Genomic DNA, 21,468 nt, shown 5'->3' with positions numbered 1-21,468 from the left:
CTAGGACTTGTCAAAGGGCAACCAGTGAGGGAAGAGCGCAAGCATATTCATCATAATCAAGTTGACAAATGACTTGCCAAACCTCGAGTCAAGTCACTAGTCGGAACAATGAATCGATCAATTTATCGGATTGAATGCATAATTAACAATATTTTTAAAATATATAAAATAATTTAAAATTATCTATTAAAAATCTAAAATATTAAAATTGATTAAAAAGTAAAAAAATTTATAGAAATAAAATGAAAATAGAAATCATCTAGCATTGATTTGGTTTCGTTCAAAATTTGTTAGAATTGTTTTGAAACCGTGATTACTTATTGCCTTAAGTTGCTTTCTTTTCTTTGCATAAGTAGTTTTCATTATCAACTTTGTGTGGTCAGTTTTATAATATAATGCGCAGACCTCTTTTTAAAGTTATGATATATTTATTTATTTTATCTCAGCCATCAGTCTCTTTGTCTCGTTAGTTCGTTAAATGTTTTAATTAAAAGATATTTTCCTCTTCATCTTCCTTACTGGCTCGTATTTGTTGGTATGAGTTCATATTAGTATCTTACGAGCGACCGTTCGGCAGAAAAGAAGTGAAATTTGTTGCCTCCTAAATAATTGCGGGATTATGGATCTCGGGATTTTAGCACGGACATAATAAGAATCGCAGCGTATCATAATTAACAAAAAAAAAAGAAAAAAAAAAGAGATCTTAGTTCTTACTAATAATACCTACCTACCTACCTACCTAAGAATCAAGCAAACATATCAACAATCGAATTTTCTAGCTTCGTCTCAAAGAAACTAGAAATCATCGCAACCGAATTAAATTTAAAATCATTGTTACAACAAAGAGCGATTTTACAAGTATAAATATAATTAAATTCGTTCCAATTTTAAACATAATACATACAAGATGGTTTTGGCATTTAAAAATCATTTATGATTTTTGAAAATCTTAGAAAAATAATTTTCAACGAGGGTCGTCGCAGGTTAGGTCACGGGGAACAGCGATTCCCTTCGCCACAAGGAAATAATAGCGGCCGAGAGAGAAGCACGAACTCGGCAAAAGGGGATCGACGGCATGGCGGAAAACGCCGGTGAAGAATTCTCGGTGGTGGTGCTGGCGTCGGACCTCGGCGTCGACGCCCGTTCCTTCCTCTCACCGGCGGAGCGCCAGGCGGCAGAGGACGACGATGAGAACGTGGTGTGGCACGATTGCCACGCCCACCTCATCGCCGACGAGGATTTCTCCGATCTCGAGGTCCTTCAGGCCTTTCGCCTAGAGGGAGCCGATAAGGCCGGCAACCGCATCCTCCGGATCGTCGGGAAGTACTTCCCTGGTCTGTTCGACTCGAAGCCCTACTTTTCTACAGTTGCGATTTCTTCCTTCTTCCTTTCTTTTCTGATTGACCTGCTCAGGATTGAAGTTTTCTTAGAAGATTAGCAACTTCTCTGTTTAAGCCTCTTCTTATATGATCTGGCTGCTGTTGTTTGTGGGGATTTATCGGAAAATTTTCAAGTGTGATTTCCCTAATTTCTGTTAGATTTTCTTCCAAGTCCCCAATTTAGTCATTTCAAGAATTTGTTGATCTGGGAGCAGATAGACTGAAGGGTGGATGCATTTAATTTCTTGAACCAAAGTTGTCTCTTCACAAATATTAGCCCTTTTCTCTGACGAAGAAATGATTACTATTGATACCTTGCAGCTTTAATCATTAATGGGGAGCGTTTGAAGAGGTATGTCTTCCGTAAATTCTTCACAGAGCTACAGGAAGGACCATTCTGTATCCTATACATGCACAGCACCGTGCAATCGGAGGATAACAATCCTGGAATGTCCATAATGAGGTGGATATATGAGGAGCTTCCTTCCGGCTACAAAGAGAGGCTGCAGATTGTGTATTTCTTGCATCCAGGACTCCGTTCTAGGTTGGTCTTGGCCACGTTTGGACGCTTCTTCTTAAGTGGAAGGTAAGTGCCATATAGATGTTTGTCACATTTTTGTTATAGAGATGAGATAAGCTTAGGTTTCACTTGTAGATGGATTTAATGAAATCTAGGAAATAAGGTCATCTTAAGATGGAGGGTGCAGGGAAATAAAAGGAGTGGACATTGAAAAAGAAGGGTTGAGAGGGGTTGTTGTGGTGGAATGACTGCTACTAATTTCCTTGTAAATTGCTGAATGCAAGAAGCAGACATGAGGTTAGGCTGTTCATCAACATTGGTTGCTGACTTGTGGACTGGGTCATTAGTTTCTAGAATGAAAAAGAATCATATCACTCTCTTGATATCAGTTCATTAATAGTTAAATATGAACAAGATGATGATTATCAGAGTTCTAAAAGGTACCAAAGGTTATTTATAACTTGGTCATGTGATTATGTCAAATTCTAATCATTGCCATTATAAGTGTGTATATCAAGCTATCTTACAGAAAGACTAGTGTAGTAGTTCAGTAATTTTTGTATAAAAGATATCTGAGACTGATTCTAATTGATTGGTAATTAATTTATAAGCATTACTAAGCTGTTGCTGTGTGGTATTTGATTGGTTCGCTTGATCTAATGATCTTGGAAGATTTATAAAAGTTTTGCTATATTCAACTCCATGTTTAAATATGTTTTTGTCATCTTATTAAGTAGAAGTAAGGATATCAGTAGGAGCTATAATAATAATCTAGACCTTAGATTAAGGACTTCAGTAGGCAATATAATAATAATCTTGGATCTGGGTTGACATCTTTCTCAATGCACTAGACTCCTCAACAAGAAATTTAGGTTAACAAAATTTGGCATATCTTGGTCTTAGATATTAAAATTTCAAAATGTATTCAGTATTGAACTAGATATAACTTACTGCATGGATTGTTTCTTGTTTGGTGAGTTATTGCAAGGTTTTTTAATTAAAGATATCATTTCTTTTGAACCTTTTTTTCTAAAATTTCAACATACCTAAGGCATTGCAAGAAATTATGAAGAGAGAATTATAAATTTTCAATAATAAATGCATGATTTTTCTGAAGATAAAGTATTTTTTAAGGCATTTTTAATTTCAGATAAATATTATGTAGAAAGTATACTGCCTGACAACTGCAACTGGATCATTGTCATGTATTGATGTTGCCGGGGTTAGTGTTAGTGATGAGGTTACTCTTGTATTACCTTTTTAGACTTGCAGATATCACTATCATTAGCTTATGCATGCTTACTTTTGCTAATTTAGTGTTGGGTTGTGGGTCATAATTGTTGGAGGTAATGATTTTAGTCTATATTTAGCATAATTTTTATCATTTATTTAAGATTTATTTATAGGTACTAGAAAATTGGCTGCATGCCTTGAGAAGGTAGTTAGATTGGTGCTTAAGCAGAACTAACTTGTTGGGTCCAGTCTGAACTTCCACAATAATTATGCCTCAAATTAAGTAGATCTCATATTAATAAGCATTTTTATTCTTGACTGTATGATTGTTTGGACTGTCTAGGTACTAAGAAGGGGTTGTGGTAGTGAATATGCGATAAGCTTGACAGATGGACAGTGTTTAAACTTTAAATGATTACTGTCATAAAAACCTGATAACAAATGAAGCAATTTACTGTAGTGCACTAAGGTAAAGGAACAAAGTAAAAGAGTAAGGAGCAAGGAAGACAAAAACAATCTTTATAGTGGTATGGCATGATGGTCTACTTTCGCTCTTATGCTCCTCCAGCCAAATGCAGTCTGAATTATTATGTTCTTCCATTGGTGAAGATCAAATTCAGTACACTCCTTTCAAACTCAAGAACAAATCAACACTTGTTCTTCTTCTCAGGCTCAAGAACAATCCTGACACCAGTTCTCTTTCCAAGCTTATAAAAAAGGTTCTCTTTGCTAGGCTCTTAGACAAACCTTATCTTTTATTGGCTTAGAGGTAATCTATTCCTTTAACATCTTGGAGACAAACCTTTACAAGTTTCCTGTATGGGGGTTTCACTCAACAACAATGAAGCTCACAAATAAACAGGTGGGGTTTCACTGAAGAACATTGGATCTCACTACTAAATTAGTTGGATGAGCAAATCAAGCTAGCATGAATAGTAGGCTCACCAATAAAGGTCTAGCACGAGGGCAGGATGATGCAAACTACATCGCATGGTAGTGCAAATGGGCATATGAATTTGATATAGCATCATTGAACTAAGACAACATTAAGGCAAAGATAACTAGATCAATAGGTACCCAGGGCTTGATAGCCATAAAGTGAGTGAAAAAAAGGGGAACAGGTGACTGTGGAATGGAAGAAGATTTTATTTTGAAATAAATACCCATCACATAAAAAGTAGAAAGAGAATGAAAAGACCACAAGACCTAATCACCCAAAATTCATTATCTCATTCTCATTTTCATGCATATATGCTTTATTCATGGATTAACATTTCATCAACGACTATTATTGGATAAGGATTGTATCTTATTATCTACAACTACTTAATCATTATCCATTTGAAGCAATTCTTTCGTTTTATTCTTTAACTTGCAAAATAATCGTTTCAAATTCATTACAGGAACTTGATTTTGAGTTCATAGCCTCATTTTTTGCATTTGAAAAATTTCTTTTAAAAAAGAGCAAGTTAAGATTTACGTTTTAGATTCTAACTCATTTAATTAAGTAAACATTTAAGTTAATCAAAACATCGTATTACTTGTTAATTGAAAGTTTAGCTTTGTATTGATCTTAGTCTTTTTGACCCATCAAATGAAGGTTGATAATGTCCTTTTATATTAAGTCTCATTCATTTCTTCTGACATGTTCAAGAGGTGTTATCCTAACTCCTAAGTTGCTTAGGGTGCTTTCTTGTTCTTGGTCATCCTTGTTTTTCACAAGGAACAAAAACTCACTCATATAGTGTCCTGACTTTTAACATTCTAGCAAATAATTCATCTTTCCTTGTTATTGTTTGTTTCCCTTTATCTTTCTTATTGTTATTTTTTTTATGGCTTTCTTCATCAGAATCTTCTTCGGTAGTTTTGAGAGTAGGGCTAGTTTTTAATCAAGGCTATCATCATCTTTCTCTTATCACTTGAATTATCAAAAGGAGATAAGGATCTGAAAAGTGCCACTCATATTTGCTTGGCTTTCTTCATTTTCACTTTCTTAGATCCACATCTCATAGGTCATAGTAGACCCAGTTAGTTTTCTCAAGAGTGGAAAGTTTATGTCCTTCTCTTCTTGTGTAGACGTCACTTTGGTGTCCCATATTTTTTGGCAAAGACCTGAGAAATTTTCTCACCAATTCCATGTTGTAATAAAATTTGCTAAGAGCATTTAAAGAGTTCATTATATCTATAAATCTAAACTACATTACTAGAATAGATTCATACGGAATCATCCTAAACATTGTCTGTGCATGTGTGTGTGCAAACATATGTTGACATCAATTGTATGACAAATATCTCCAGTTCTTTTATATTAATGAATTCTACTGAATGTATGCATGTTAGGTACTCAATAGCATTCTTGACTTATGTTTTCAGGTATACAATCCCTCATCTTGTTTGTTCTACTCAATTATTGAGGAATAATTATAATATCAGTGGTTTTAGTAGGTACATTGAAATTATTTTGAACAACCTTCAAAATTCATAATCATAAAGAATATGATAGATATGATCTATGTTCCCTAACATGTCTAGTTTGTTTGTTTAAGAAATGGACATGAACGGAAATTCACCTCATAGGATGAAGATTCTAACAATGTTTTCAATGATTCCTTTGTTATCAAATCAAAATTGAGATGGTGTTTTGATAAGATGAAAAGGTGCTAGCCTAGGCACTCGAGCGGGGTGAGGCGAGGTCCGAGTCCCTCGGAGATGATCTATATGAATGATGTTAAATGGGCATGATGCACGCCGCCTAGGCGTTGGGCAACTTAAGCGCGTGCTTGAGCCAATTGAAGCTAGGTTCAGGTTCATTTGGGTTAAACCAAATAACAACCCCCTTCCCGAGACCCTAACCCTTTTGGTGACCGGAAGAAAAAAATACCCTACGTCGTTGTCTGGTTCATTCCTCTACCAGACACCTTCAACTATTCTCTTCCTTCACCATACCTTGTCAACCACAACCTTCATTCGCCCTATGCACCACCAGAGTTGCATTTCGAGGCCAATTGGTGATTGTCATCTTCTGTTGCGAATGCTATATAAGCTTAAGACTTACCTTCCTCCCGATATGTCGTCGATCCTAGCTGTCCTCCACCATATTTTGACTGTGCTTGAGATCATAATGTTCCTTCGTGGCTTCGCCGTAAAAGCTTTCTTATGTGGATCTGCCATATGCACCTTCCTTCGTGCTCCGCCATACATTGCTACATTCCTCCGCCAGTTGGTGACTACCATCTTCTCCATCTCATTCTCTTTCTTCTTTAAGTCTCTGGGTAACACTAAAAATTTGAGCTTAGCTCCCTATTTCCTGCTTTATTGATTTGAGCATCCTCTTAGGAACTCAGGGCAAAACAACACCCTGTTAGGCCATAACATCACCTTGTTAGATGGAAATAATCTTGATTTGAGCATCCTACTAGGATAAACAATACTCTACCACATGATAAGTAGTTATTAGTTTATTTCTTGATGTATTTTGCCTTGGATCCTTTCTATATTTCAGAAACAATGGTAAGTGTAGAGAGTAAGTGTAAACAATCATATGCAAGGAACTAAAGAAAAGATCCAGGATGAAAATATAATTATATAAAGAATCCTGAAGATCCGAATGCCGTGACTTGTATATTTAGCGAGAAAACTACTAGAAGTGGTATATTTTATACAAAACAACATAAAGTCGGGAACTTCAACAATGCATCAGTATGCAAAAATTTTGATGCAAAAATGTCTTGGTGTAAAACAAATGTTACAGACCTATATGAATGATCAGAATACACAAGAGATTAAATTTTATGATTTTTTACCGAATATTCAGAATATTGGAGATGATGTTAAAGAGGAAAATGATCTAGAAGATATCAATGCTAGTGGGAAAATAGTCTTTGATAGAATATGAAAAGAAGTTGTTATTGCTAAGAAGCTTAAAATTTCATAAAAGAAAGGATATATGTTCCAACTTTCAAGAACTAGAGATATGCAAAGTCAAAAAGGATCAAAATTAAGACAAACAAGTATAAATGATGCAAAAAGGTAGGGCAAGAAGGATTCAGTACATTCTTCACTTCTTCCATGTATTCCTTTTAATTCGGCCCGTTTTGACAGTTTGGTTGAAGCTATTACAAGATATGGTCGAAAATTTAAACCACCAAGTTAGCTTGAGGTGAGAATTTTATTGTTGAAAACGAAGTTTGATTATACAAATAATTTGATGAAGGGTAATAAGGATGCATGTGCAAATTTATTATGTTATATGCGTGAACCAATATGAGACAAAGTAGTAATTAATTTTTTGATTAATTGTTCATTCAATTGATGCATCTTCTTTTATGAAATATGAAGAAAAAAATATTTGAATTACTTGATAAGTTTGTAAAATAAATTGTGGAGTAAAATGTTGTTTAGGTTATAATAGATGGTGGAAGCAACTATGACTTAGCATACGATTTGGCGTTTGAATGATTAAATTAGCTAGTATGACAATGAAATCCATGTGTTCTTACACATCAATTTTATTTTATTGTTTTAGGTAGATTACTCTAAGCAAAAATATCGTATTTGTATTACATGTGTGACACATTGTATTGGTATCAGTATAGAGGTTATTAGAAATATTGTAGACATCAAGAAGACCTTAGAAAAGATGATTTTTGTTGTTTGGTTTATATACAATCACACTGGAGTATTGATCATGTTGAGAGAATTTGTAAATAATAAATAAATTGATGAAATAAAGTGTGATACGCTTTGCCATTTCATTTTTGACACTGTAAAGTGTGCATAGGCAAAAGCATAACCTTATAAACATGTTTTTTCTCGAAAAAAAGGGGAAAAATGGATGATAAGTAAATGAGCAAAAGATGCGAAAGATAAGAGGGCAAGCGATAACATTTTAATATCATCTTAAAAGCATATCCTATATGCATTAAAAGTCGTGAACCCTCTTGCTAGAAATGAAGTGACAAAATGTGTCTATAAGGTAAACATGTTTATAAGGGTGTGATTTTGTTATCCATACTTTTTAATGTCAGAAATGAAGTGACAAAATGTGACACCATATCTCACCAATTTTTAATTAATTATAAATTTATACATCATGTTCAATGTTCTAGTGTGATTACATATAAACCCAACAATATAATTGATATATGCATTTTTTAATATCCTCTAACATTATATCAACATAATGTTGTGCATAGAGTACAATACAAATATGACTTTTTTGCTTGAAGTAATTTTTACCTAAAAAAGAGAAAAATAAAATTGATAAGTGTCTGACAATAACCTAATTAAAATATTCAAAGGAAAAGTCATTAATAACTAAGATAGTTGTTTCCTTATTAAATATAATTTGTACAATAATTTGCTCTCCAATTCTTTCTATAAACTTTTCAAGTAATTCAAATGTTTTTCCTCTAGATTTTATAAAAGAAGATATATCAATTGGCTTAACAAAAATGGTTTCTAGTGAACAATTGATTATACTTCTTGTTTCGTACTAGTCCATGCCTTTGACATAATAGAACAACCATGTTTTGTTGATGCATCCTTATGACCATTTATCAAATCATTTGTGTAGTCTAACTCATTTTATAATAATGGAACTCTTATCTCATGATAATTTGGAGGCTTCAATCGAAGACCGTCTTCTAATAGCTTCAATCATATGATTAAAGTTGTCTAAATGGGTCACATTGAAGGGAATGAGGGAATATTGAATTGTTTTGGCTCTTGCATCTTTATCACATGTATCATTGTTTGCCTTATCCATACTCCTTTTTGGTTTTGCATTGATTTACTTGGTTCTTGAAATATATACAAGTCCAGTGGTCCTTTTCTTTTGTGTAATGTTTAACTTCTTGGCAACAACTTGCTTTCCTTTCTTTGGTACTCTCCTGCCACTAGTATTTAGTTCTTCCCAGTGATTTAAAAAGCGTTAGACGTCAAAAGTTGTCGAGGTTTGAAAATGCCTGAGACATTAAGCTCTCGCCTAAGCGCCCACCCGAGCAAAACGAGATGCTCTAAAATATAAAACTATAAAAATATAAAATATAATTAATAAATAGAGATTAATAGTATTAAAATTTAAATAGGGACTATTATATGATAACAGTAGTTAACAATTGACTGTTAAAAATATTTAATCTACTATTAACAATAGTTAGAGGGGAGAAAAGAGTCATTAATGGTGGAAAGTGGGGAAGGAGAGGGCAACGGTGATGGGGGAACTTTCAGACAATCGCGGCAGCAATGGAGGAAGCTGCGAACGACAACAGTAGTGGCGAAGGAAAGTTTCGGATGATAGTAACAGCGGCAGAGGAAGCTGCGAATGACAGCAGCAAGGATAGAGAAGGCTTCGGATGGTGATAGCGATGACGGCGAAAGCTATGGACGGTGACATCATGGGCGGAGGAAGCTGCGGTCCTCTCCCTCGATGGTGGAAAGAGTTGCACACGAAAGCAGTTGCGGTTGAGGGAACTGCACACGAAAGCTAGACCTTCGGACCCATCTGTCGGCGGTAGAGGAAGCGACAATGGTGAAGGCAGCAGTTGCGCAAGAATTAGGGTTTATGGCTTGGGGTTATCGGTGAGGGGGTTGGGCGGCAGGGTTTGTGTGCATAGAATTAGTGACATTATATAACTTAGTTGGTTCAATCGAACCACCTAAGCTATTGTTCAACCAAACTAGACTTCATAGTCTGGTTCAGTTGCTTCGTTTTAGTTGGATGCTCGCCCGAGGCGCCCGACGCTTGGGTTCAGGCGAGCGCCTAGGCGGCACTTCACTAAAGCACGTCGCTTGGTTGAGGCTTGAGGCGCTCGGGCCTTGCCTCGCCTTGCCTCACCCGAGCGCCTATGTAAACCCCTAGTTCTTCCACATCATCTTCCTCTTGAACGTCATCTCCAAGATTCTCAACATCTTCCTCTTCATGCAACCATATGATTCAATCTTTCGGGGTTTTTTTCTTATTCATATATTCCTCTAGCTCAAGTTTCACCGATGGAAGGTATTAACTAGTTTAGTTGGTAAAAACTTTGATGGTTCATTGCAAGGTCTTGGGCTCAAATCCCGTATTCGCCACTCGCCCTTTGCTAAAAAAGAAGTTTCACCAATGTAGGACACTTTGTGCATGTAGATGCTTTTATGAAATATGCTGCCTTTAGTTGTCTTATCGCAAAACATGTTATGACTTTATGATCCTTTGGATCCATTAAATAATTATACTTTTATGCAGTATCCTTTCTTGAGTTTCTTATCGATGATTCGTCTCAGATAGGAGGGGAGTAGGTTGCTATTGAAGGAGGGAGAGGGGGCTGTTGTCATAGATTGGGGGGTAGGGAGGAGGAGAAGATGGAGGTGGAGGGAGAGGGGGCTGTTCGGTTATGGGGAGGGGGGTTGCTATCGGTTGGGAGGAGAGCACGAAGGAGGAAAAGGCGAAGGAGGAGACAGGGTTGTCGAGGTATGACAAATTCAAGATCCTAAATCTATAGTGACAATCCATATTGCCAAGAAGTAGCAATGACAAATCAATCCTTCAAAATTTTCATAGGCTATTTTAACAGAAAAAAATAAGCATACAAGGAGGGAGGGGGATATTGGGGTATGTCGAGGGGGTTGCCCTGGGTTAGGAGGGGAGTAGGGAGCTATCAGAGGAGGGAGAGTGGGCTGTTGGGGTATGTGGGGGGGGTTTCCCTCGTATAGGAGAGGAGAGTAGGGAGCTATCAAAGGAGGAGAGAGGGGGCTGTCGGGGTATGGGGAGGGGTTCGCCCCCTGTTTGGGAGGGCAATAGGGTGCTATTGATGCCCGTAATTAGTGTTCTCTCATCCATGAAAGTGATGTTCTTTAACAAAACTATGGATTGCTAAACAAGTGATGTTTTTTTACCAAAACTAATGCATTGAATGGAACTTCTAGTTTCGAACCATTGGTAAACTTAATTTGTATCAGCACAGACTTCAAAGGTGCTTTGCAATTAATTTGATTGTGTTCATCTTCTATTGCTCACCTTTTTGAGACTTCTGAATCATGGATTATCTAAATCACATTAAATATGGAGGGTGGTCATTGCTATTTGTTTATACTTGGTCAGTTTTTGTCAGCTATTAAAGACATGGATTTTACCTGACCTTCATTTTCTTCTTTCATGGCTGAGTAGTCGCAACTTGTAGTAACCAAGGTCAAGTAAAGAGATGCATGCTGGCCTCCTTGTCATTTCTCCTCCATGTACATGCAATTTTGTCTGGAATTCTTCTTTTTGGTTTGATGTAATCAAATATTTGCATGCATCTAAAAATGCAGCACAGAAAGTCTGTACCATTTTAGCTCTTTTGACTGCTTGAGGCCTGATGTTTAATGCTTTGCAGGTTGTATTGGAAAATCAAGTATGTCAGCCGATTGCAGTATCTATGGGATGACATTAAGAAAGCAGAAGTGGAAATTCCAGAGTTTGTGCACAAGCATGATGATCTTCTTGAACATAGGCCACTGACTGACTATGGTATAGAGCCTGATCCTTTTCATCTGACTGAGGTACCGGCTATGGAATACTCGCTTGGGAGGTATGAAAACAAATGGTCTTCTCGGACCTACATGTGATGCTTTTGCTGGTAGCCTACCTAGTCTTCTGTACATAGGATACCTGTTGTATTCTGTTGCATGGGATGCCCGATGCAATGGATTTTTCGACAGTTGCATAGGAAACATGTATGTCGAGTGTTCACACCGAAACTTATTTATCTTGTTTCAGATCAAGAGATTCCCTAAGTTTATTTGAAGTAGAATGTGCTATGAAACCTTTAATTTTTATTCCCCACGACGACCTGCATCTGATTAGAATCCCAGTCAAGCCTTGTATCTTTTTTTTTGTCTGTCCAGAGAGAGATTTGTGCAGTAGTGTACTTTTTATACAGCTAGATTTTCTTAAAACACAATAATGGATTTGATGCTGGTAGGCCTTCTATATGGTCTTCAGCCATACACAGGTTTTTTATGTGGGTTAAGGGAGAAAAAGAAAAGATATGCCCAACTGGGGAAGAAAGATTGAAATTATTTCCGAGACAGGTGCCATAGATCCAAGTTAATGTGAGCATTGCCCATCCATTGGATTATTAACTCATCCTCACTTTTAGTCGTTTTTCAGCATGTGACATGGCTTTTGCTGTAGAATCTGGGGAGCCATGCAGAGGCTTCAGCAGGTAAATGAATCTTTATTTTGATGAGGGTTCTCTTGTTATTCTCGTTATAGTAATATCTTAAATGTTGGGTCGAAGGGTACAATAGGCTTCTTGCATCTACATCGGTGCTTAGAATAGTTTTTTCGGAAAGGTACAGATTCATATATTTTGACTGATTGAGTAATATGATTTTATTATCAGTTTCAAGAAAAAATTGAAATCCTTGTAATGAGTTTTTCCCTTTTCGGCTGACTTCCGTTTGACTAATTTGCATTAACTAAAGAGCTTTGTTCAACCATGGCATTTCATGTCATATTGGGTATCCACCACACCCACTTTCTAGGTTGGATTGATAACCCCCTCTCTATTTGACCTCTTTTTTTTTTTATACATGTTTATAAGAAAGTGTCCAAAAAGTGTAAATGAATCTTAACAGTGTTTGGAACATAAGGAGTTGGAGATTAAATCATGCTGTCATAGAAGGTCGTATGATAGGAGATGCGTTTGATCATTAGATTCCTCTTTTTTTTTTTTAATTCTTCAACTTGATTCAACATTTATAACCGAACATCAAATTATCAAAATGAATTATCTTCCTGTCTCAATGCAGCATTTTTTTAACTTTTTCAACCAAGAAAGAAGACCCTTTTAAGAGATCCATGAAGACCAAACCAAATCACCGAAATTAGTTGAACCTGATCTCCATTAGGTTCCACAAAATTTGGATGCCGCATCATGAGGTGATTGACCATAAAAATGAATGATAAGAGGAGTCTTGAATAATTATTCAGGTAATAGGGAAATAATGTATACAAGAGAATTTGACGAAGAGAAAGAGAAGGAACATTTGGATAAGAAAAAGAGGAGGAGAAAGAATAAAGGAAAAAAAGAAAAGAAAAGAGAGAGAGAGAGAGAGAGAGAGAGAGAGAGAGAGAGAGAGGGAACTGAGGGGAGAGTTGGATCGACAATCGGTCATAATTTCTGACGTCTCGTAAGTTTCATGATAAGTCTTTATGCATATTTTCTTGCCCTTGTGTCCTCTCTCCTAGCCAAAACATGATTCTAATTTAAAGAAAGTAAATCCCATAATATCACAAAAATATTTTTGTAGGAGGACATTATAATTCCTTTTATATGAGTTCAAATAAAATATATATTATAATTATTTTAGAGCTATTAATTCTAATAATAAACAAAAATGTGTGCAATTGTCTCTCAAAATAATAACAAAAACACATCTAAAATTTCTAAAATGCTTGGGAGGTTGACCAGTCCACACTTTCTGAAGAGATTTGTCCTCCTAAGTATAGAAATAATTTAGACATATCTTTTCTCGAGTCCAATCTGATTTACCATTTCTATGGTTGTAATTTAAGCTCACCTAATCATGGAAAATTGTATTGTAATATATTGTTTCGTTTATGATTTTTTTAATAAAAAATAAATGATAAAGATGAAACACTGACAAAATTTTTACCAATCGAGATAGTTGATACATTTCAATTGAATTTCACTTGATGTGCTATCGTTGAGGTACTATTAGAAGATATTGATTGGATGTTGGGACACATTGTTGAGCCTATCCAAAGCTTTGAGTTTGAGACCTCGTAAAGACCAAAGTTTCCAATACAACTATTAGGCATGAAGGATCAATAAGGATTACAGTAGCGGCATGCAATGATGATGTGCTTGCTATCTATCTACTGTCTTAGGGCTTCATAATTTTACTCGTTCACCAGGTGGGGCACACCATGATACCATAAATGTTTCGGTCAATTCATGGAATCATGTATTCATTGTATATTTATTTACTTGATAAGGTATGTGTTTTATTAGATGCGGATTGGTGCGATTTCCAAATCGCTTTAAAAAATAGGATGATGTTTTTAGAGCTTGGCATGGTTCATTCATTTCCCATGAACATAATGGAGATGGATTTGAACTCTTGACTAATTATTAATGATAATGACACCTGGACGGATACAATTGACTGTATCGTTCTTTGCAAGATAGTGGATTCTGATTAAACAATGAAAAACAAGATGAGTGACCACATAAGTAGATTGATTAGTAGTTAAATGGTCGACTATGCTTGTTAATAATATATATATATATATATATATATATATATACATATATATATATGTATATATGTATATATACATATATACATATATATATATGTATATATACATATATATATATATGTATATATACATATATATATATATGTATATATACATATATATATATATATATATATATATATATATATATATATATATATATATCGTGATTTAACGTGATTACTTGATTCAATAATTCGATTGAATTGATTATTTTATATCGCCAATAAATAGATGGTAGTTGAGAAGTGATATTTCAATCTGCATTGCAACTTTGACGGTGTGTTGTTGATTGTGATAGAATCATTTTGTAATATATCGAGTCGCTGCGTAATGTGAATTAAGCCAAATCTCTACAACGACGAATCGGTGCCAACGTCTGCATCCAATGCGAGCGTGGTCAGTCAAATGAGCCATCATCCGCTCCTTAGCAACCAACACCACTATCTTCTTCCGGCTGCCCACACTCGAACCTGTAATCCATGATGCAAACCATGGTGGATTACAGTCTGTGCATCATGAGTTAGCATCTCTGCTACCTTTCCTGCCTCCCACTTCAGACTCCCTCCTTCATCTATATAAACACTGCTCGCTCCCACTCGACTCTCACCCACACCCACACCCACACCCACACTGCCATGGCTTCCTCTCCGTCGCTGCTGCCACTTGGTCTTCTTCTTCTGCTAATCCTCGTCCCCTTCGCTCTCGCCGCTCCTAGCCACTGTGCCACTCCACCTGATCAACGTTCCACCATAAACATCTTCCGCGCCTCCGATCCTTGCTCTCCGTTCCGCCCCTCCGACCGCTCCTCCTCATGGGAGGACACCATGATGAACTTCATGACTTACGACGAGTCCCGCCTCACCTACCTGGCTTCGCTTGCCACCTCTCACAGACCCTCCGGCCGCTCCTTCGTGCCCATCGCCCCCGGTCGTCAGCTCCTCCAGATCCCCAACTACGTCGTCCGCGCCAGCCTCGGCACCCCGGCGCAGCCCATGCTCGTCGCCCTCGACACCAGCAGTGACGCCGCCTGGTTCCCCTGCACCGCCTGCACAGGTTGCGCCTCCACCTCCACCTCCGCCTCCTTCGACCCCTCTAGTTCCACCACCTACCGCCCGCTTCCCTGCGGCTCCCCCCAGTGCGCTCAGGTCCCCAACCCCTCTTGTCCCGAGGGCGCAGCCTCGTGCGCCTTCAATCTCACCTACGGCGGCTCCTCCGTCCAGGCCGGGCTCGCGCAGGATATCCTCGCCCTCGCCTCCGAAGTCGTTCAGTCGTACACGTTCGGGTGTGTGCAGAAGATGACGGGCAACTCAATTCCGCCTCAGGGCCTCCTGGGTCTCGGCCGCGGCCCTCTCTCCTTCTTGTCCCAGACCAAGGACCTCTACGCCTCCACATTCTCCTACTGTCTCCCGAGCTTCAAGTCGTTAAACTTCTCCGGCACGCTGCGACTGGGACCGATCGGCCAGCCGAAGAAGATCAAGACCACGACGTTGCTGTCCAACGCCCGCCGCTCTTCCCTCTACTACGTGAGCATGATTGGGATACGAGTAGGACGCCGAGTGCTCGACATCCCGCCCTCGGCGTTCGCCTTCGACCCGGCCACAGGCGCCGGTACCATCATCGACTCGGGGACCATGTTCACCCGGCTGGTGGCACCCGCGTATGCAGCGCTGCGGGACGAGTTCCGGCGGCGGGTTAAGGCAGCCGGACCAGTGACGTCGCTGGGCGGCTTCGACACGTGCTACAACGGAGCAATCAAGCCGCCGGCCATAACGCTCATGTTCATGGGGATGAACGTGACGTTGCCGCCCGACAACGCGCTGATCCACAGCACCGCCGGGTCGATCACGTGCCTGGCGATGGCCGCCGCGCCGGACAACGTCAACTCGGTGCTCAACGTCATCGCCAACGTGCAGCAGCAGAACCACCGTGTCTTCTTTGATGTGCCCAATGCCAGGGTCGGATTTGCGCGCGAGTTCTGTACTGCTGCTGCCTGAGCTTACCTCAGAAGGCAGAACAATAAATGGGTTGCCGACTACCGTCAAGAAGACTGCACGCATTAATTGCGTTATATATTTATGTCTCGTCAGAATTAAAATCTCTGTAATTGTCCTTTCAATTTATGATTTTTACGGTCGCTCCGTCAAACACTCTCATCAATAATACCACATGATCTACTTTTCGAAAGATATATTATAAATTTTTGATATAATTAAAAGGTATTGAAAATAAAATTATAGTATTTGAACAAGATGAAAATGTTGAATTATTACATAAAATTTATAGGTGTATTTGTGGATAATAAGAATTTTTACCTCTTTGATTCATAATATTCCTTAACTGCTTGGGAGTGTACAAACTGAGAGTGTACCTCTTTGATTCATATCAGTAGGGGTCATAATGGTTAGTGTTAATATATATATATATATATATATATATATATATATATATATATTATTTATATTAACACTAAGAATTCTATTTATAGGAAGAAAGATGAACGATAAGAATTCTATTCTAATAGTGTATGAGTTACTTGATAAATTGTGAGGTGCATAAGTTTTTACTAAACTGAATTTACGGTTTAACTATCACCAAATTTGTGTACAAAAAATGACATTCAGAAAATATTTTTATAACACATGATGGTCATTATAAATTTTTTATAATGTTTTTTGGGTTAATCAATGCACTGTCTTCTTTTTAGAGTTTTTTTAGAGTTTAATGAATGATATATTTCGAGTTCTTCTATGTAAGTTTGTTTTGATTTTCTTTAATGATATTATGATATATAGCTCATATTTATTTTTTTGTTAATTATGAGCTATATATCATAATATAACTATATAGCTCATATTTATGAGCTATATAGCTATATTATGATATATAGCTATATATCATAATATATCATGATATTATGATATATAGCTATATTATGAGCTATATATAGATAGATATATTATGAGCTATATATCATAATATAGCTATATATCATAATATAGCTATATAGCTATATAGCTCATATTTATCTTTTTGTTAATTATGAGCTATATATCATAATATATAGCTCATATTTATCTTTTTGTTAAATATGAGCTATATATCATAATATATAGCTCATATTTATCAAAAGATAAATATGAGCTATATATTATGATATATAGCTCATATTTATCTTTTGATAATAATCAAGTTCCTTTATGTGTTGTCTTTATCCATCTTCGTGAGCATTATCTTTTTGTTAAGAAATCGAAATGTAATTTTGTGCAATGTAAGATAGAGAAGTTTATCTTTCTAAAATTTAGACAATGAAAGATTAATTAATTTTAAACTTAATTAAGGCTTTGAGGGGATTCTTGACGCTCACTGGTTATTATCAAAAGTATATGAAAAACTATAGTAAAATTAGTACTCTTTTGACATCACTTTTGAAAAAAGATATATTTAAGTGGACAAAAGAAGCTACTCAGGCTTTTATTTATCTTAAGTATGCATTAGGAGGTGCACAAGTTTTTACTAAATTGAATTTATAGTCTAACTATCACCAAATTCATGTATATGAAGATGACATTCAAAAAACTATTTTTAAAACACATGATAGTCACTATAAATTTTTGATAATGTCTTTTGGGTTAATTAATGCATCGTCTATTTTTCAGAGTTTAATGAATGATATATTTCGAGTTCATCATCGTAAGTTTGTTCTGATTTTCTTTGATGATATTTTGATATATAACCTATATTTAGAAAGTCATTTATTACATTTGTAGGTTATCTTTATCCCTCTTCCTTAGCATTATATTCTTGTCAAGAAATCAAAATGCAACTTTAAGTAATCTGAGGTGGAGTATTTTGGTTATGTTATTTCTCAAGAGGGTATTATAGTTGATATTTCAAAAATTTGGACAATAAAAGATTTGTCAATTCTAAAATTAATGAAATCTCTGAGGGGATTCTTGAGAATCATTGGTTATTATCGAAAGTTTATGAAGAACTATGGTAAAATTAGTACACCTTTGACAACACTTTTGAAAAAAGATATATTTTAGTGGATAGAAGAAGTAATTCAAGCCTTTATTTCTCTTAAATATGCATTAGGAGGTCAATAAGTCTTTTGGATTTAAGGTCTAGCTATCACTAAATTTGTGTACATGAAGACGATATTTATAAAATTACTTTTAGAATACATGACAGTAACTATAAATTTTTTATAATGACTTTTGGATTAACCAATACACTATCTATTTTTCAGAGCTTAATGAATGATATATTTTGAGTTTATCTTCTTAAGTTTATTCTTATTTTCTTTGATGATATTATGATGTATAGCCTAATGTTAGAAAGTCATTTATTACATTTGTGGGTTGTCTTTATCCTTGTTTGTGTGTATTGCTTTTTTACCAAGAAATTGAAATATAACTTTGTGTAATCTGAGGTAGAATATTTTGGCCATGTTGTTTCTCAAGAGGGTATTATAGTTGATCTTTCGAAAATTCACATAAAGCAAGATTGGTCAATTTCTAAAATTGCTTAAGGCTTTAAGAGGATTCTTAGGACTCACTGGTTATTATCGAAAGTTTATGAAGAACTATGGTAAAATTAGTGCTCATTTGACATTACTTTTGAAAAAATATACATTTAAGTAGATAGAAGAAGCTATTCAGACTTTTATTTCTCTTAAGTATGTATTGGGAGGAGCACGAGTTTTCACTAAACTAGATTTACGGTCTAGCTACCACCAAATTTGTATACATAAAGATGATATTCAAAAAACTACTTTCAGAATACATGATAGTTAATATAAATTTTTGATAATGCCTTTTAGGTTAACCAATGCACCGTTTATTTTTCAGAGTTTAATTTATGATATCTTTTGAGTTCATCTTCATAAGTTTGTTATGATTTTCTTTGATGATTTTATGATGTATAGCCCACCTTTAGAAAGTTATTTATTATATTTGAGGGTTGTCTTTATCCTTCTTCGTGAGCATTGTTTTTTGCTATGAAATTGAAATGTAGCTTTGTGTAATTTGAGGTAGAGTATTTTAGCTATGTTGTTTCTCAAGAGGGTATTATAGTTGATCTTTCTAAAATTTAGATAATGAAAGATTGGATAATTCTAAAATTAATTAAGGCTCTGAGGTGATTCTTGGGACTCACTAGTTATTATCAAAAGTTTATGAAAAACTATGGTAAAATTAGTACTACTTTCACATCACATTTGAAAAAATATATATTTAAGTGGACAAAAGAAGCTACTCAGGGTTTTATTTCTCTTAAGTATGCATTGGGAGGTGCAAACATTTTCACTAAACTGGATTTATGGTCTAGTTATCACCAAATTCGTGTATAGGAAGATGGGATTCAGAACACTACTTTTAGAACACATGATAGTCACTACAAACTTTTGATAATGCCTTTTGGGTTAACCAATGAACAGTTTATTTTTCAGGGTTTAATGAATGATATCTTTTGAGTTTATTTTTGTAAGTTTGTTATGATTTTCTTTGATGATATTATGATGTATAGCCCATTTTTAAAAAGTCATTTATTATATTTGCCGGTTGTCTTTATCTTTCTTCGTCATCATTGTCTTTTTGTTAAGAAATCGAAACGTAGCTTTGTGCAATATGAGATGGAGTATTTTGGCTATATTGTTTCTCGAGTGGGTATTATAGTTGATCTTTCCAAAATTTAGACAATAAAAGATTAGTTAATTCTAAAATTAATTAAGACTCGAAGGGGATACTTAGGACTCATCGGTTATTATCAAATGTTGGTGAAGAACTATGGTAAAATTAATGCTCTTTTGACATCACTTTTGAAAAATGATACATTTAAGTGGACTAAATAAGCTACTCAAGCTTTTAATTCTCTTAAGTATGCAATAGGAGGTACATAAGTTTTCTCTAAATTGGATTTGTAATCTAGCTATTATCAAATTCTACATGAAGATGGCACACAAAAAATAACTTTTAGAACACATGATGGTCACTACAAATTTTTGATAATACCTTTTGGATTAATGAATGCACTGTCTAATTTTTAGAGTTTAATGAATGATATCTTTCGAGTTCATCTTTGTAAGTTTGTTATGATTTTCTTTGATGATATTATGATGTATAGCTCATCTTTGGAAAGTCATTTATTACATTTACGAATTGTCTTTATCCTTCTTCGTGAGCATTATCTTTTTGTCAAGAAATCGAAATTCAACTTTGTTCAATTTAAGATAGAGTATTTTGGCAACGTTATTTCTCGAGAGGTATTATAGTTGATCATTCTAAATTTCAAACAATGAAAGATTGGTCAATTCTAAAATTAATTAAGAGTTTGAGGAGATTCTAGGGACTCACTGGTTATTATCGAAAGTTTATGAAGAACTATCATAAAATTAGTACTACTTTGATATCACTTTTGAAAAAAAATACATTCAAGTGGATGGAGGAATCTACTTAGGTTTTTATTTCTCTTAAGTATGCATTGGGAGGTGCACATGTTTTCACAATTGGATATACGATCTAGCTATCACCAAATTCATGTACATGAAGATGGTATTCAGAAAACTACTTTTAGACCACATGATGGTTATTGTAAATTTTCGATAATGCCTTTTGGGCTAACCAATGCATCGTCTATTTTTTAGAGTTTAATGAATAAAATATTTTGAGTTATCTTTGTAAGTTTGTTTTGATTTTCTTCGATGATATTATGATATATAGCCCATCTTTAGAAAGTCATATATTACATTTGTAGGTTGTCTTTATCCTTCTTTATGAGTATTGTCTTTTTGTCATGAAATCGAAATGTAACGTTACACAATTTGAGATAGAGTATTTTGGCCAATATTTTTGTCGAGAGGCTATTATTGTTGATCTTTCTAAAATTAATTAAGGCTATGAGGGGATTCTTGGGACTCAATTATTATTATTGAAAGTTTGTGAAGAAATATTATAAAATTAGTGCTTCTATGACATCACTTTTGAAAAATGATATATTTAAGTGGGTAGAAGAAGCTACTCAGGCTTTTATTTCTCTTAAGT

The 21,468-nt window shown here is 35.6% G+C and overlaps 2 protein-coding genes across 2 annotated transcripts; both read left to right on the top strand.

The window, feature by feature from the left end:
- The first annotated feature begins 980 nt into the window (after positions 1–980).
- On the top strand, positions 981–11,900 carry LOC135630694 (uncharacterized). Its single transcript, XM_065137827.1, has 3 exons — positions 981–1,334; positions 1,701–1,965; positions 11,490–11,900. Exons 1-3 carry the CDS (start codon positions 1,076–1,078, stop codon positions 11,719–11,721), a joined length of 756 nt encoding a protein of 251 aa, XP_064993899.1. The 5' UTR covers positions 981–1,075; the 3' UTR covers positions 11,722–11,900.
- A 3,138-nt stretch (positions 11,901–15,038) lies between these two features.
- On the top strand, positions 15,039–16,612 carry LOC103968665 (aspartyl protease AED3-like). Its single transcript, XM_009381959.3, has one exon. The coding sequence runs from the start codon at positions 15,064–15,066 to the stop codon at positions 16,420–16,422; it is 1,359 nt and encodes a 452-aa protein (XP_009380234.2). The 5' UTR covers positions 15,039–15,063; the 3' UTR covers positions 16,423–16,612.
- Positions 16,613–21,468: the final 4,856 nt, after the last annotated feature.

Source organism: Musa acuminata, chromosome BXJ3-2 (assembly GCF_036884655.1).
Source record: "Musa acuminata AAA Group cultivar baxijiao chromosome BXJ3-2, Cavendish_Baxijiao_AAA, whole genome shotgun sequence".
NCBI classification, from domain to species: Eukaryota; Viridiplantae; Streptophyta; class Magnoliopsida; order Zingiberales; family Musaceae; genus Musa; species Musa acuminata.
The sequence above is the reverse complement of the archived record's forward strand: the minus strand, read 5'-3'. Positions and strand labels throughout refer to the sequence as shown.

What these genes read in the sequence shown, in the direction of transcription:
- LOC135630694 (XM_065137827.1), top strand. Translation starts at nt 1,076, where the DNA reads ATGGCGGAAAACGCCGGTGAAGAATTCTCGGTGGTGGTGCTGGCGTCG. An exon ending in CGTCGGGAAGTACTTCCCTG is followed by an intron (nt 1,335 to 1,700) that starts GTCTGTTCGACT and finishes GATACCTTGCAG; the next exon opens with CTTTAATCATTAATGGGGAG. An exon ending in CGCTTCTTCTTAAGTGGAAG is followed by an intron (nt 1,966 to 11,489) that starts GTAAGTGCCATA and finishes AATGCTTTGCAG; the next exon opens with GTTGTATTGGAAAATCAAGT.
- LOC103968665 (XM_009381959.3), top strand. Translation starts at nt 15,064, where the DNA reads ATGGCTTCCTCTCCGTCGCTGCTGCCACTTGGTCTTCTTCTTCTGCTA.